Source organism: Stegodyphus dumicola, chromosome 7 (assembly GCF_044657685.1).
Source record: "Stegodyphus dumicola isolate Sdum_Otavi_A_Nest chromosome 7, ASM4465768v1".
Classification (NCBI taxonomy): domain Eukaryota; kingdom Metazoa; phylum Arthropoda; class Arachnida; order Araneae; family Eresidae; genus Stegodyphus; species Stegodyphus dumicola.
In genome coordinates, this window is record NC_140774.1 from 60,656,076 (window position 1) to 60,674,981 (window position 18,906).

The 18,906-nt window shown below is 33.7% G+C and overlaps 1 protein-coding gene across 7 annotated transcripts in view; it reads left to right on the top strand.

Moving 5' to 3' along the window:
- The window catches only part of LRP1 (LDL receptor protein 1), a 627,804-nt gene that overhangs the window by 32,679 nt on the left and 576,219 nt on the right, over positions 1-18,906 (top strand). For all 7 annotated transcript variants that reach the window (XM_085820318.1, XM_085820321.1, XM_085820322.1 and 4 more), the window contains exons 3-6: positions 204-332; positions 919-1,032; positions 6,186-6,314; positions 13,018-13,172. In XM_085820318.1, the coding sequence (XP_085676444.1) occupies positions 204-332; positions 919-1,032; positions 6,186-6,314; positions 13,018-13,172 (527 nt within the window). The remainder of the gene's footprint in view (positions 1-203; positions 333-918; positions 1,033-6,185; positions 6,315-13,017; positions 13,173-18,906) is intronic.

The following is an 18,906-nucleotide window of genomic DNA, read 5'->3' on the forward strand; positions in this document are numbered from 1 at the left end:
TTGTGAAATCAAGCAAAATATTAACAATCTTTTAGTGAATTTGTTAACATTAAAATATTAGAAATGAAGTAATGCTTTTAATGTATTTGGTAATATTTATAGTGACTGATTATAAAATTTTTTTAAGATAAATTGAACACAGAACTAACTTTTATTGTATCTTATATAGATAAATTAATATTTGAGCAATAATATTTTTTTAGGTAATAAAGATAATGTTTGCCCAAAAAATTACTTTCGATGTAAGGATGGTATTTCGTGTCGAAGGATCTCGAAGCTATGTGATGGGAATCATGATTGTCCAGACTTTTCTGATGAAGGACCATTTTGCTGTAAGTATAATTAAATTTTTTGAAATGAAATTTAAAAGAATAAGGAAAAAAAAGATTTATAATCTTCAGTAAGATCAGTTAAGAAAGCTAATGTTTTTGTATCTTACAAACAAAAGGATTTTGTTTTCTTCTTAATTTTTATGTTTAGAAAACCAGAGTTAACAGAGGATTATAATTATTATTAAAAAGTCATTGAAATAAATACATAGTTGTCAAACTAAAAGTGATAAGAGATGGAAATAATTGATGACCACCCTCCCTCCTGAATTCCTTGATTGCGTTATAACAGTTTTACTTTCCATGAAAATTTTATGTTCTTATATGTTATTTATGATTTTCAAAATGAGTAAAAATACTAGAATTGAACAATTTAAATCCAGTCTTTTGAATTTAATTTTTAACATGGTTAAGATTTTCAAAGTTGACCTTCATAACTCTAGTTCAATATAAAGTTATATATTATAAATACATATTAAAATATATTATAAAAATTAATTGGCTTCATTTTTATCAATATTGTATGTGAAATTTAAGTATTCAAAATAGTTTGTAGCTAAGATGTCAATTAAAAATTTTTTTTTTATAGTAAATAAAACAATATGTGCAACACTCAACTGCACTTACGGCTGCAAACCTAGTCCAAAAGGGCCACTATGTTTTTGCAGAGAAGGCAAGGAGCCTAATGGAAATGAATGTATTAGTAAGTATTTTACTTTTTTTTTTTTTTTCAGATAAAAGTTCTCTTTTTTTTTTTATTCTTTTCTTCAATGATAGGATTATTTACGCTAATATGAAGGTTGCTATTTATATTTCTGGCCTTGGTAAAAGTGTTTCTACGTAAACGCAGATGGTTCCAGTTGAAAGTTTGATATTTTTAACTATAACTTCTTCAGAATGTTTTGCCATTTTAGCATGATTTATGTTGTCTGCAGTAAGTTGAAAAATTCATCTTGGGCCAAAAATGAAATTGACTCGTGAACATTTACGTGTGATTATTTTTCATAACTTTCAACATGGATTATTAAGACAAGAGTGCTTCAACGAACTTAATACTTTATATAGCAATAAAGCATCAGCGTACAGCACTGTAAAAAAACTGGTTTAATGAATTTAGTCATGGCCAGCATTCGCTGCAATACGAATTCCATGAAGGTCATCCAAAATCGGTTTTTGTACCAATAAATATCGATGCTGTATGTCAACTGTTGAAACAAAATCGTCATCTGACATACCATGAGATTGAGGCATCTTTAGGCATTAGTATGACATCATCAATAAGAATTATATGAATATTTGTCTCTCAAAAAGATTGGTTCAAGTTGGATCCCACATAATCTGACAAATGTTCAGAAGAAGGCTTTTTCGACTGGTGCAAGGAAATGTTAGAAAAATACATTCAATGTGCATCAAAGGCTGTTATAACATCTACATAGGTGACAAATAATGGATCTATGCATATTACCCCAAAACAAAACAGCAGTCAACTGTATAGGTATTCCAAGATGAACCAAATCCAACAAAATTTGTTCACGGAAGAAGCATAGTGAAGTAAATGGTTGCCTGTTTCTTTGGCATGACTAGTCATGTGGGGACAGTGGCATTAGAGCAATGCAGGATAGTTAATTCCAAATGGTACACAACCATTTGTTTAAAACCATTTGTTTAACCATTTGTTTAGGAGAAATTTGAAAAAAGCAGAAGGGACAAATCATTCTTCATCATGATAATGCGAGCTCAAACACATCAGCTCAAACAAAGGAATTTTTGACAGGCCAAAACATCGAATTGATGGGTCATCGTAAAGCCCTAATTTGGCTCCCAATGCCTTTTTTAAATTTCTGCACATAAAAAATAAATTATGTAATCTGCGATTTGCGACACTCGAAGAAGCGGTTGATGCATACAAAATGCATGTTTTGGAGTTACCTCAATTAGAGTGGAAAAACTGCTTCGAAAATTTATTCAGACGCATACAAAAGTGTATTAATCTTCATGGAGAATATTTTGGAAAACAATGAAACCAATTTCGATCATACATATTTGTTTTTTATTATTAGGCCAGAAATATAAATTTTTTTCTTGATTTAAAATTTCTTCTGGATTTAATTTTAATTTTTTTATACAAATAAATAAATATCATGTATAAACACAAATATTTATCTTTTATTATCATATATGTTAGGGATGCACAACCTGTGGCCTGCTGAGACCTTTTCAAACTTTTGTTGCAATTTGACATATCGGTTGTCTCTAGAAGGGGTTGTAAGCAAAAAATACTTCCCTTCATTACTTATTCTACTATGTCCCCGCTTCATTACTTATTCTACTATGTCCCCTCGAAGTGAGATTTGGAACTGAGCCAAGTTCCCAGCGTGTTTCCGCTGCTTGAGCACGAAAATTTCTCCTAGCCTGTAGGACCCAACACCTGTATTTGGATGATAGAGGAAAAGATTTGCTTGGTTATCAATTGTATCATACACCAAGAGTAGCTATGTGCGAAAGAACTAGAATTTGACCGCCTAATGAATATAGTGAGCAATACAATCAATTTTATTTGTTCACATAGTTTAAACCACAGGCAATTTAAGGAAATCCTAGAACACACAGACGCACCACGTAGTGATCTCATATATTACTCTGAAATACAATGGTTGAACTGTGGAGAGGCTTTGAAAAGGTTTGCTGATTTGATTGATGAAATAATACCATTTCTTGAAGAAAATGGCAAGCAAACTAGGATGTTAAAGGACCCATCTTTCAAGTGTGACTTAGCATTTTTAGTTGATGTGACACAGCCCATCTGAATGACCTAAACAAAAAATTGATGGGAAAAAACCAATTCATCAGTCACCTAGCCAATGCAGTATTTTCAAACTAAAATTCCAGCTGTTCTCAAAGCAGCTAGGCTGTCAAAATTTTATCAATTTTCCTTACCTGAAAGAACTCAAAGAAAATTTTCCTGATAAACAATTGGATTATTCAGATGAAATAAAGAGGCTGCTTATTTCTTTTGAAAAGCGATTGGCAGACTTTGAGTTGCATAAGTTTAAACTGTTCAGGGATCCATTTTCTGTTGTAGGTGAAGCTTCAGAAGATGTTCAAATAGAACTTATTGATTTACAAACTTCTGATTTAACCAAAACCAGATTCCATGATTTAGATATTCTGGACTTTTATAGAACTCTACCTGCCAACTATTTACACTAAAAAAATAATGCAAACATATGTGCTACCATGTTTGGTTGTACTTATATATGTGAGCAAACATTTTCTCTTATGAATAAGTCAAAATTAAGAAATAAACTGACAGATCAACACTTAATTAATACACAATAACACACTGAACAAATACTAATTCAGAAGTCAAACAACAAAAATCAGCGTTATATTTTCAAATTTTCACAGGACATTTGCGCATTTGCAGCTGATGAGGGTGGTTCGTTGAAACCATTGAAACTAGTCCTGTGAAAATTTGAAAATAAACACTGATTTTTGTTGTTTGACTTCTGAACTAGATCAACACTTGTAATTTGTCTTAAGAATATCGACAAATATCTTTCAACCAAATATATCAAAAATTGTTGATAAACTTCAGTCTCATCATACTAATATATTTAACTATGGCTAACTTGTTCACATTTTTGTTAAAATTTTTGTATACAAGTATTAAATTATCATGCACAAGCATAAACTGTATTTTGTTTCAAGCTGAACTGGATGTTTTGCCCATCCTTCTTTGCAAACCCCATCCCTCTTTGCTTACATACATACATAATGGTCTTCAAATCAATTTAAATTTGATATGGTACATGTCTGAATTGCAAATTAAGTGACTTATTGCATTCCCCCCCCCCATTTTTTTTTCATATGCTATCGGCCCTCGGCAACCAAGTCATTTCTGTTAGTGGCCATTCTGCTAAAAAGGTTGTGGATCCCTAATTTATGTATTCAGGATTATGTCAGAAAGGTGTGCCATAAAGTAGTGTAAAAGTAGTTATAATAATTTTAAAAAACCATCAAATTATTAATGCATATAGAAAGAAAGATGGTACTCTTCTGCTGTCAGGACCGGATGAAAGGACGTATATATGCATGTGTGTATATGTCTATGCATATGCGAGGCGTATTCGGAAACTAAGCACCGTTTTGGAAAAAAAAAAAAAAAAAAAAATAGTAAAACAATTTTTTCGAATCCAATTTTATTTTTACATGAAAATGCATGTCTTAAACTATTTTTCAACATAGTTTCTGCCAATGATCAAACACTTGTCATAGCGGGTGACCAGTTTTTGTATACCATCGTCAAAGAAACTTCCCGCCAGTTTCGATAACCACGACTCCACAGCATTTTTCGTGTCATCGTCAGATCCAAAGCGCTTGCCACCAAGCTCTTGCTTCATGTGCAGGAACAAGTGATAGTCGCACGGCGCCAAGTCCAGGCTGTACGGCGGGTGATCGAACTGCTCTCAATGAAACTGTCGAATTGTCATGGAGCAACACAATTGCTTTACTGAGCATTCCTCTTCGTTTGTTTTGAATGGCATGCCTTAGTTTTGTTAAAGTCTCACAATATTGTGCCGCATTAATGGTTTCACCTCTGGGAAGAAATTCAGTAAGCAAAACACCTTTCCTATCCCAGAATACAGTGCACATGATTTTTTGTGATGACATTGTCACTTTGAACTTTTGTTTTTTCGAAGAATGAGTGTGTCTCCACTCCATCGATTGTTGTTTCGATTCTGGTGTGAAATGACACACCCAAGTTTCATCACCTGTCACAATTTGGTTTAAAAAGTTTTCTCTCTCATCACTGTACCGCGTGAGAAATGTCAGGGCACTACCAAGTCGCTTTGTTTTGTGAACATCAGTGAGCATTTTCGGAACCCATCGGGAACACAGTTTGCGATAATTCAAGCAGTCGGACACAATTTTGAACAAAACAGTACGTGAAATTTGTGGAAATGCCTCTGAAAGGGTTTTCATTGTGAAGCGTCTGTTCTCATGAATTGCTTCATCAACTTTCCTTACCAAATCATCGGTGACAGCAGAAGGCCGACCACTCCGAGCCTCGGCGTGGACATTTGTTCGACCTGCATTAAACATTCTTACCCACTTTCTTACCATTCCATCACTTATTGCGTATTCTGTCACTTGACGATAAATTTCGGCCGGTTTAACATTCCTCGCATTCAAAAATTTAATCATGGCACAAATCTCACAGTCAGCGGGAGAACTAATTGTCTTAAGCATTTTGAATGTGCACAGCAAACTGAAAACATAACATAGAGCAACCAAAATGGCGACAATTGAAAGTCAGTGAACAAGAAAGACTTGTGCGCATGCGCGGGACGCCTACCACAGCGCTAGAATGAAACGGTACTTAGTTTCCGAATACGCTATGTATGTGCATGTGTATATGTGCATGTATGCATACATAAACACATACATTCATATATACATGCATGCATACATATATACATTTCTGAAACCTGGTCCCAATAACAGAAGAGTACCAGAAAGATTTTCAGATAATTAAGTAAAATCTTATTGAAGCTTGTAATTAATTAAAGGCAATCTTTCCATATATCTTTGTAGAGCAGTGTTTGATACATCTGGCTAGTTGTTAGAAGATCAATGATTTGATCCCTGACAAAGGCACACTTGATTTTTGATGATTCTTATTCTGTACAAAGTTGTTTTATTAGGTGTAAAACCTCCAAGATTTCATAATTCTGAATCGATAATTATCACTTGCGTGCTTAAAGTATGCGTTTTATGCGCATAAATTTACTTATCATTCAGTCTTATATTTTTAAGTCATAAATTTATCATAAATATTTTCTCTTTTTTCAGATGCCCCGAATAACACTTGTGGGAATGATGAATTATGTGATCAGATATGTAATATGAAGGATACATCCTATGAATGCTCCTGTGTTGAAGGTTACAAAGCCAAAGGTCATAGGTGTATTGGCATCAATGGTAAGTGAGTTTAACATTACTTTAATGATTTTTAGCACTATAAAACTTCAGTTTGATGTGCAAATGTTGAATAAGTGTAATGCAGTTATTTTTTTTTATGTGACAAAAGCTGAATGAAAGTTTAGGCATATGCTCTATAACATATGAAGGAATCAGCATATTAAACTTTCACTTACTAAGTTATTTTAATATTGGAAACCAAAACAGTAATTTCATATTAACCCCAAGTGGCCTGCCTTCCTTCCTTTATCTGATTATGATATTTTTACTGGTATATATTAGCTTTTAATTTAAATTGTTGTATTTTATTACTTTCTGTAATGATATAAATATCATCTTAATGAAATAAAGATCATGAAAAGGAAGATAAAGTAAATAGTTATACCAATTAAGCTAAGAGAAGCTGTTTAAATACAGTTCTTTTTGAATAGATCCAAAAAGCTATGCCACTTCAAAGGTTAAGGGCATGGAAATATTATTTATATTTTTTTATTGTCACTACCTTCAAGTGCAAATAACTGTCTGTGCCATCATCTCTGAAAGGAACAATTTAAGCAATGGTTTATTTTCATGCATTACATTTAATTATTTTAGAACAGAATCATGGCATACATCTATTTATTATTACTAAACATTCAGATAACTATATTTTTCTCATTGTGATAATGACAACAAGGTGTGAATAAAGCTTGAAATACAGTAAGCTAAATATTACTGCAGTGTGAAGTCCAAAAACTGGACGTCCAATATCTGGACCACCAGCCAAAAAATAAATGAATAAGTAAAATAAGTAATATGAAAAAATTTCCCTCTCCTACAAAGTCTAAGAATGGAATATATAATACTCAACAAAAAGAAGCAGCTGTGTAGTATATGCAGTTTTACTCCTATTTAACTGACACATGTTGCATTCAAACACCTGCTGGCTAAGAATGCAACACCGTGGTCAGTGAGAATACATTAATTGATGTTGTACTGATGTTGACTAGAATAATAGCTTCAGCCCTTTAGTGGTTGTGGAGGGTTAGCATTTTTCTATCTGATCCAAATAATTAGCGAACTCCAATGTTACCATGTCTACATGTCTTCTTACGTGATTAAATTTTTATTTATTTATCAAATGCCTGCCATTTGGCTACTAAGCCGTTAGACAACAGGCTGTGTAATATCTCACCACATGACAAGAAAAAGCAGATAGTGCAGGGCACTCAGCCAAATGTAAAGCAGTCATGCAAAGAGAACACATAGGAGAGTCCACAATGTTAAATTGAAAAAGATGAGTGCGAAGGCAACCATGCCCAATTAACATTCTAAAAGTTGCAACTGCAGCCGCACGAGCTGAGTCAGGAACAAGTTGTGGTCTAGAAAAGAGTATGTTCAAGGTCTGCCATTCAAGGATAGCCATTTAAGGATGCAAAGCTGTATTATGGGGGGGGGAATCGTAGCTATTTCCAATTTATCTGAGTGGAATCGCAATTTCACTAGAGGTTTCTGAAGAACAGAAGATCACTTTCTTGACAACATAATCAGCTTTTAGTGCCAACAGTGGGAGGGGATCTACTAGTAGGACATCCTAAAAGGAAAGTTCTCAAGCAAAGTCCTGCATTTTAGGAGGCCGGGGGGGGGAGTTCTAAACCCCTTTATTAGAAGAATACTGTAGTGTAGAAACAGAATCAGTAAGGATCACAACTTTTATAAAGCAGTTTTCTCGTATAAAACATAGTTCGTTTGTGTAAAACATTGTATAAAACATTTGATGTAAGAATAGACTCCATCTCTCCGTCAAAGTGAGTCATGAAATTTCCATTTGGAAGGCAAAAACAAAAAAGTTCACTGATGATGCCAGCTGTAGAGCTGTCCAAAAAATCAGAAAGCAAACCATCAGCATACACATGTAATCAGTTATCAGAAGGGTAACAGTTACAGATGGTCTCCAAAGCAATTGCCCATAAGGCCTCGGGAGGAAGGTCCAACTTTCTAATTTTGTGAGTTAGATCCAACCTTACATCGAGATTCATTATTAGATTAATAATCTAAAGTCTGAAGTTTTGACATTACCGAGTCTCAGACTTTGTACCTTTTTTATTTTAAATATCAGTATTAAAATACCTTTATGCTTGTAATGTTTAATAATAATGCTAATAACGTACAGAGGTTATAAAAAGTTACTACAAGTCTTTTTCTTTCCTTAAATATTGTTCTCAACTATGTATATCCAGTTACAAAGTTTCTCAAAATAAAGTAAGGAATTTTATAAGAATAGTTCCAGCTGAAGATGTAATTGCAAAATAAAAATTTTATGTGATTTCTTCTTGGCAGTGTTTCCCAAGTGGAAGAGGAAAAAAAAAAACTGCATTTCAGGATTCCATAATATGAAATATAGAGTTCATGATCAAATATTACAGTACAAAGTCAATAATCCGGAATCATTGGGACTTCAGCGATTCTGGATTAGGGGTTTTTCCGGATTATAGATCATCAATTTAAATCTGGTAAGATGGAATGCAGAAATTATACAGTTAAAAATATAAATTATGAAATAAAGAGCAATTATGATCTAAATGGTATCAAAATTTACAAAAAAAAAAAAAAAAAAAAAAAAAAAAAAAAAAATTTATATTTATTTATTTACTTTATTCACATTCATCACTTTGTCATGGTCGTCACTTTTAGCATAACAAATCCTTTTTTTGTTAGTCATTGCAAGTAGGGTGTCGGAATCCACAAAATATTCGAAAAGTTCCTTTTTCTTTTTGCTTATGTCATATACAGTTGACTTTCCACTGTCATACTCCTTGCATAATTTTGAGACGGATATGCCTTTATCCATTTTTTGCATCAAACATGCTTTCGCTTTGTAGATCCTTTGGCAGCTCCATAATTTGAAACTCTTTTGACATAATCGAAAGTTCAAGCTTACTTTTTATAAAATTGTTCTAACAGTCTGTAAAAAATAATAAGCCGAATCCAATTAAAAGATTAAGGAACAGAGCAATCTGCAACATTAACTGAAATGCCTTAGATAATTTTAGCCTAGCTTATACCGTCCATTATACATTAAACACGCATATGCCTTAGATAATTTTAGCCTAGCTTATACCGTCCATTATACATTAAACGTGCATGTGTAAATGCATATGTGCATGCGTAAACGCATTATACGTTTACGCGTGCGCATAAAGTTTGTAGCTTTGAGGTCCAGATTATAGATCATTCCGGATTAAGGACATCCAGATTAGAGACTTTGTACTGTATTAACAAAATAATTTAATAATAATAATAAAAGTAGGTTAATGTTTAGCTTACTAGATTTTTAATATCTATAAATAAATATTTCATTTTGGAATATTACATATGCATATTTGGCTAGCCACATGCTTAAAGTTAGGATTCAGGGATCCACAAGCAGAAATAGTTTGTGAATCTCTGCTGTACAGTAAGAAATTCATTGTACAGTAAGAAATATTCAAAAAGTTCCTTTTTCTTTTTGCTTATGTCATATACAGTTGACTTTCCATTGTCATATTCCTTGCATAATTTTGAGACGGATATGCCTTTATCCATTTTTTGCATTAATTCCACTTTTTGTTTGATGTACATCGAAACATGCTTTTGCTTTGTAGATCCTTTGGCAGCTCCATAATTTGAAACTCTTTTTGACATAATCGAAAGTTCAAGCTTACTTTTTATAAAATTGCTCTAACAGTCTGTAAAAAATAATAAGCCGAATCCAATTAAAAGATTAAGGAACAGTGCAATCTGCAACATTAACTGAAATGCCTTAGATAATTTTAGCCTAGCTTATACCGTCCATTATACATTAAAGACGCATATGCCTCAGATAATTTTAGCCTAGCTTATACCATCCATTATACATTAAACGTGCATGTGTAAATGCATATGCCCATGCGTAAACGCATTATACGTTTACGCGTGCGCATAAAGTTTGTAGCTTTGAGGTCCAGATTATAGATCATTCCGGATTAAGGACATCCAGATTAGAGACTTTGTACTGTATTAACAAAATAATTTAATAATAATAATAAAAGTAGGTTAATGTTTAGCTTACTAGATTTTTAGTATCTATAAATAAATATTTCATTTTGGAATATTACATATGCATATTTGGCTAGCCACATGCTTAAAGTTAGGATTCAGGGATCCACAAGCAGAAATAGGTTGTGAATCTCTGCTGTACAGTAAGAAATTTGTTAAATGTAATATTTTATTTTAGTATCTTAAATACAGCAGAAGTGATTATTAAAGAAGTGACTAAATAAAGGGACTATTTTTATTAACAAGGTATCATAGATTTGTATAAAAATTCATAGAAATATAAATTAATATTTTCATTGTTCCATCTACTAAACTCTACTTTTCAATAGGGAACCATTAACTCTTCAAATGGCCTAGCCAAATGTATGTATGTAATATTTCAGTGTAGAGAAAACTGAGGTGATCCAAATTATAGCTTTTATGTTAGAAAAAAGGAAGTCTTCTGTTGCTCAACATTGTTGGTCCGAAACCGTCCATTCTACATTAAACGTGCATTATACATTAAACATTTATTTCAATTTTTCTGCTGCCAAAATTATTCAAAAAACATCTATTGGTGAACTGGGTTTTCTAGAGGCATTTCACATTCAGAAAAATCTTTCTGTTCTAGTTAATGACCCTAATTTCAATCCATCTTTGCCTTCAGCCTTTAAAGAAATTATGTTTTAGTTCTGGTTTCATCAACAGATGGCGCCAGTAGCTTATCTTTGGTCCAGGTCTTCTTATCTTATCTAATCATTATATCTAATCTCGTTCATTTGCACTTTTGCAGCGTAGGATGATGGTTCGGTAAAATTATCGAAACTAGTCCTGTGAAAAATTTGAAGATATAACGCTGATTTTTGTTATTTGACATCTGAATTAGTATTTGTTTGGCATGTTATTTTGTCTTAACAATTAGGCTGTTCTACCTATTGGAAGAAAAGTCTTATAGAGCATGCAAAGTAGGAAGGCCGTTTTGGAATTATAATGAAGAAAAATACCATTTACTTTTGATCTTTTTGGGAAATTAATGGTTTTTGGTCCAAATCCTTGGTCCCTTGAAGGATTAAGTACCAAAATGCAATAAAGTACAAAGTCCGTAATCTGGACGTCCATTATCTGGAATGATCTATAATCTGGACCTGAAAGCCACAAACTTTTTTTTTGTATGCTTTACGCATGCGCATAATGCGTTTACCCATGCACGTTTAAGCATGCAAATGTGTGTTGATAGGATGTGTTTCAGGATACGTTAAAAAATGCTTGACATAATTTATGCCCAGCTACCATATTTCATGGTGAGGACAATAAAGATGATAGCTGCGGATTTGAAGGTTTTCGGACATCGCAAACTAAAGATGAAATTTTCCAGTTATTGGATTTTGTAAAGAAATGTGGAGAAATGGTAATAAATGAAGATGCTATAACAGAAGTTTTTCATCGCGACGACAATGCCCCAATCATCAATCAATGAACGGACGAAGAAATTTGTGGTATGGTTCTAGATCCAGAAAATACCGCCTCCAATAGGCGGAACTTTGTAACTGAACAAAAAATTATGTCTCCTTATAGAATTAAAGAGAAAGTATTAGCACAAAAAAAATGAAGCAACTTAAACAACTTACATTGAAAGAAATTTTTAATAAAGTAAACAAATAAATATTAAGCTTTTTTTTGTAAATTTTGATACCCTTTAGATCATAATTGCTCTTTATTTCATAAATTATGGTTTCATATTTTAATTGTATAATTACTGCATGCCATCTTACCAGATTTAAATTGATGATCTATAATCCAGAAAAATCCCTAATCCCGAATCGCTAAAGTCCCGCCGAGTCCGATTACGGACTTTGTACTGTATTTCTGCTATCAAGCAATAGTCATAAATAGTGATCTAAGTAATTAAATTAGTTCTCAAATATCTCTACAAATTTTGCTTGTTAAGAAGAATGAAATATGTTATATTTAATTTAGCAAAATATAATGATTATTTTTATTAATTGGAATTTTTGCTGTATAAGGACTGTAAGAAATGTTAGACTCTTGTATTTGCAAAATATTCTCACTTCTAATACTGAAACTCTTTTCATAAAATTCATTATCCTATTTTGAGGAGCTCTGTAGTTGGATAACTTTTCTTGAACTGATATTAAAAGAAAGAAAAAAAATTCTGTAGCCACAGTATTTTCAAATATTTTGTATGGATTTCTTGTTGCAGCAACTTTAAATTAAACTTGAATAGGAAATGGGTGCATTAAGAATCGGAACAGATAGATAAAAATATTAGAGTTTTGTATTGCAGTGTGAAATAAGAAGCAGTTAATTTTTTTTATTTAAGCAAAATATATGAAAAAATGTCATTGATTACATGAAAGGTTACAGGCTTACCATCCTTGCCAGAGATAAATTTTACATGCCTTATTTTGAATAATTAACCAACTAATTAATTTAATCATCTAATATTCCTTAATGTCTATAATACTTAGCATGTATAGTTATCACTATTTGCCTTTATTATTTGATATTAAAATAGTTTCTCAGAAGAGAACATTTTCTAAATAATTAAGCTTCTGATATGAGGAAAATATTTTTTGTAATTAATAATTTTAGTATAATATGCAATTGATAGTTGCTATACTTTGTATTTTCTCTCTTTTTATTTCAGTCCCTTACAAAGCTCCACCAACACTGATCTTCACGAATTCGGCAAATCTCCAGCATATTTATATGAATGGTTCTCTTATCAATAGTAAGACTATTGTGACAGTAATTGAGAAAACTCCCATGGATTTTATTCACAGGAATGAAACTATATGTTGGGTACATATTTTAATATATTTAATAAACATTTTTATAATTTTTTGAAGTTATTGCAAAATATTTGAAAGAAGCCTGAAATTTTATAGAATTTAATACCCAAGTTTAAAACTGATGTTAAATTAATGCTTATGTTTACAGCTTCTTATTTTCATACATTTAATTAGTACTAAGTGTAATATTTTTTTCCTCTCTCTGAAATTGCAATTTTAAGGAATGGGCTTTTTAAAAATACATTGCAGTTTAAAAGCATGATTATTTGTTAAAACGGTATGCAGTTCATGATTATTTGTTAAAACGGTATGCCGTTTTTCAATATTTGTGGTTATCAGTTTCTTTCTGATATTTTAACTTTAATCTGAATAGGTTTTTATTTTTATGATATGTATTTATTCAAACCACATGTTTATAATTTACTGACCAAGATTAAGGAATTCTAACGTATAAATGAATGAATATTAGTTATTAATAACATCAGATGCAGAGGCTATGGGAAGTGTAATAAAAAACTGAGCAGACTGGAAATCAGACTCAAATTATAAATATTAAGTGAATTTCTGAATTTCCAAAAAATGTATTATAATTGATATAGTGGGTCTATGTAATTGTAGTACATTTAATTTCAGATGCATTCTAGATGCAGGACACATGTTTCATGCTCTTTATGAAGTGCTGAGTGTTCTCAATTTCAAGACGTTAATGTTCTCATTGGCATCTTTATTAGAAGGTTATTGTTATTATATCATCAAATCAGTAAGTGTTGAGTGTGTACAACATTTGTCTCTATTCCTCAGTGACTGGAATTTGCATTGTTGACTGTTGCAGAGTGATCAAAAGTATTGAACCAGATTTTGTCCAGATCCAACACTGGAACTATAGCAAACATAGATAGAGGATACATTATATGGTGGAGTTCTTGAGGGACAGAAGATGGGGTTTTACTATATGCTATTGATTTTAGCTTGTTATTGGATGTTATATCTAGCCTGATGTCATCAAGATTGCACTTCTACAGAATTGAGCATAGCTATCTGGCCAGATTTATCTTCCTTACTACTGCAGCAGACTAATGAGAGAATTTGAGTAGAGTATAAACAGCATTAGCATAAGGGTTCATCCTAACAAGTTAATGTTCTGTTTATGTTAGCTACAGCTGTGGAATAGAATGGAAGATCGTGTTACATGCATTAATCTGCCTAAAGAGGTTGTTGAACACTGCATGCTGTAAAAATGTACTGGCTGATAACCTATGCCTGCTGATGATCTCTGTGTTATTGTGATTAGAAAGATTGATTTTAGAACATCACTGCATTAAACATTCAGTCATTACATAGCCAGTTTCAGATCACCTTCATTTACATTTACATTCTGGTTTTAAGGAATTCTTGAATTAAATTGCCATTGAATCACTTTGGTCTTTTGTTGAGCAAAACATCAGATTTGAATTCAGAAGCTCCATCTTGGTTGCAGTTGCAAGCAGTGTTGTTACAAGTCTGCCACTTTGATTGGTATAGTGGTTGCGATACTGGCTGTGTCAAGTAATTGAATATGTCAGGCATTATTCGCAGGCAAGATACTGTGAATGAATGCAATTCCAGGCATTGGTCCCAGAAGTTTAGATCAGGAGATCTGAGTGTTTGTGAAGATTTTTGCAGTAGGCATCTACAGGTATTGGATGATGAGGTCCTAAAGAGATCTGTAGAAGAGAACAGCAGGGAAACTTGTGGTGAACTTGCTGTATACTTACAGGTTCTGAAGATACAAACAAAGGGAACATAACATAACAATAGGGGCGCTTCCTTCTTATGAAAAGAAGGAAAGGAGTTTAGGCAAAATTGCCCATTACTCTTCCGCCATTTGATCATTTAAATCAAGGGATTTAAATGGTAACTCCCGTAAAAGGTAAGTAATAAATGGATAAGATCTCAAACTGACACCAAATCTATAGTATCAGCAAAAGATCTCATCTCTAAGTTCAAGGTGTCGGCTGGATCGTGAAAGCTTCCCTATTGGATGGAAAACCGATTCAATCCCTCCCAAACCACCAAACGCAAATTCTTGACCAAACAAGAGTGCGATGGAGAGTCAAATAAATAAATAAATAAATAAGGAGGGCAAAGGTGCATTCTCAAGCCAAATGGCCAGGTAGTGTATAAAGATTTGATATCTGTTTTCAAATTATATTCCAAAACACAGCTATGAGAGGGAAATCCCTGCATAGTTTCTTTAAAAAAAAAAAAAAAAAAAAAAAAGAACTCATAGGGCGTCTCAATGCTTGTTTCTTGTGGTTTCATGTTCACCTTACCTGTAGGTGTTTAGTATACATCAGAAACTCTATTATGCCAGAGAGCCCTTTGTATAAAAGGGCTTGATCAAAGGTAATATAGGGAAACCCAAAGAATTTGTTTCTAGGGACAGAGAACACCGGACATCGTCCCAGAAAGTGAAAAGGTGTTTCCTCTTCTTCTCCACAAGCTGGGCAGAGAGGAGATTCGACAAGACCACATTTGTGGAGATGCTTAGCTAGATAAGCATGTCCAGTAACAATTTGAATTACCTGGCGTAAGTTAGTTCTACTGAGGTGTATGAGTTTACCTAAAAAGTTAAGTGTACTGAGTACCAATTTAGAATGAGCACAGTCTGGTAGTTTAGACCATATATCATCATGTTTGTTCTTTATCCAGCTTCTTACTTCTTTTTTAACCATTTGATATGAAACTGGGTAAAATGGTTCTGGGCCAGACATGGGTAGTTGCGAAGCATCTTTAGCTACTTTATCAGCTAGTTCATTTCCAGCAAAATCACAATGACCTGGGACCCAGACTAAACTAATGGTATTATAGGCCTGAGCCAGAGAATTGAGATCTTGAGTACAGTTCAAAACACAGTTTTGTAACTTGACATGATTAGCCAGGGCAAGGATGGCTGATTGGCTGTCAGAGAGAATATATATATACTTATCAACTGTATTTTTAGCTAAGAGCTCCCTGGCAACCATATTGATCGCCAGAACCTCGGCTTGGGAAACAGTTGTTAATTTACCAAGGTATAGATGAAATCTAATGAAATCTTCTTCAGATCCCTTGGTTCTTATAATAGCTCCAGCTCCAGTGAAGTTGGATTTTGATCCATCTGTGTAACATTCAATTGATCCTGTTGGAATTAGGTCAATTAGAGATTCTATCTCATTCCTTTTTGGTATATGAGTTGAGAATAGTTTATCTGGAACTATTGTTTTAGTAATTGCATCTTTGGGCATATAGATTATAGGGATCTCATTACCCAAGTCCAGACATATGTCAATGTGGCTTTTCAGGTGGCTTTTATGACCAAAACCTGTCCTTTGGCACCATTTGCCATTTTTATTCAATCTATACATGGCTTTAATTGCTTCTCCGCTCAAGAATAATTTCAAGGGTGGAATTTGCAGTAAAAATTCTAATGCAGCAGTAGGGGTACTATTTAAAGCCCCACTAATGCTTAGGCAAGCAAGTCTTTGCACCTTTTGTAAAATGTTTAAATACATGCTTTTGTTAATAACATTAATCCAGACCATGCATCCGTAAGAAAGCATTGGCCGGACTATGGCAGTATAAATCCATAGAGTAGATTTTGGGTTAAGGCCCCATTGTTTACCAACGATTCGCCTACAAAGTACTAGAACATTTGTGGCCGTTTGTGCCTTTCCTTTTATATGGGTGATCCATGTAAGTTTACTATCCAGGTAACATCCTAGGTATTTAACGCATTCCTTATGATTAATAATCTGGTAACCCAGATATAAATCTGCCAGTTTCCATTTTCTTCTCCACGTGAAAACTATGACCTCAGATTTTTCAGCAGAGAAAGAAAGGCCATTTGTATCACCCCAGTGTGAAACTTTATTTAAGATCTGCTGAGCTTGATTATGTAGGGTTCTGATATCGAAACCCTGTAATAACACAATAAGGTCATCTGCATAAGCCTGTGACATGCCAGGTTCCTCCCGTAGAAGTACTAAGAGTGAGTCGAATACCAGGTTCCACAGGAACGGAGAAAGAATACCACCCTGCGGACACCCTTTAGTAATATCTCTCTTTACTTCATAGTCAGCGAGACTAACACAGATATTCCTGTTTTTAATCATGAAGATGACCCATCTAGTTATCATAGGGTGAATATGACTTCCAGTAAGGGCCTTATGTATTTTCTCGAAACCGATGTTATCAAAGGCTCCTACAATATCCAGTAGAATCCCAATGGCAAAGTGTCCGTCTATAATTGTTTTTTCTATTCTCCACACGAGTTGGTGTAAGGCCCTCAGTGGAGAGGCCAGGCCTAAAACCGTGTTGGTCTAAGCCAAAGGTATGTTTCAGATTATTATCTGACTGAAGGTGCCAGAAAATCAATCGCTCCAACAGCTTAAGCTGGAAGGATGTTAGCGTGATCATTCTAAAAGAGTTTGGTTTCTCATATGTATCTTTTCCTGGTTTAGGAAGAAACACACCTCGTGAAGTTCTCCAAACCTTAGGAACATATCCTAAAATCAAACTGGACTCGAATATGTCCACGAGAATGTGACCAAAAATATCCCAGCCTTTCTGAAGCAGAATTGGGTAAATGCCATCGTTCCCTGGAGATTTAAAGGGAAGAAATTCATCAAGGGCTGCTTTAGCCTTTTCAAAATTCACAATTGTCTTAGCAAAATCCAGATCTAATGGATTATGAAGTAGTTCCAATGGATTTTCCTGGGGGTCAGAGGTGACACTTTTGTCCCCCAGATGAAAATTCAACATGGTCGAAAGTGTATCCAAAGGGTTTATAGTATAACTGCCATCAGGTCGCATAACCGATGAGAGTTGAGACTCACAGACAAAGGGAAGATATGGAAAACACAAACTGAGCAACTGGGTACCTCGCATATTGTTGGTAGAAATTATAGAACAAGTGACAGCCTGTTTTTAATTGCTATAGCAAACATAGAGGAGACACATCCATATTTGGTAAATGTTCATGAACGGCAAAATGTGTGACTAGTGTGACACTCCAAATCATATTAGACATTGTTTAATCCTGAAGTGCCCTAACTCACCACCTTTGCATTCACACAAGATCATGCCCTTTGTGATCATGCACTCTGGTAGATAAATCAGCAAGTTGTGCATTAAGAGCTACTACCTCCAGGCAACATTATACCTCAGGACCTCTAATTACGTCAGTTGCAACAGATGCAAAATGCATTGCAGTAGAATGCATGAGCATTGTTTCACCACAGGAGTGTGCTTTACCTTGCAAAGGTATAACATTGTGAGGCAACATGTTGCAAAGATAACTAGGGATACCAGTCAGTGTAAAACATTAACTGGACATTAAGTCATTTAACAAATTTCATTTAACAAATCATCATCTCTTTCATTCCTTGGGAAAATTCTCCATTCCTGTGAGAAATCCTTTGACAATGAAGCAGATCTGCAATTTGCACTAACAGACTTCTTTGTGCCCAAGACCCTGAAGTTTTATCTTGAGAACATTGCACAGCTATGAGAATGTTGGCAACAAGTGCTGATGGAGGTAACTTTTAGACTAATGGTGACTAACATGCACTGTCTGTAATGAATAGCAACAGTTTTCCCTGGTTATATTGTGTAAGGTTTTACTTTTGCTAGAGGAGGGGGAATTTGCTATTAGAAAAGTATCTGTAATTTTATAAGACAGCACTGTAATTTAGGTGCTTTCATTCACATCAGTCTACTGTGCT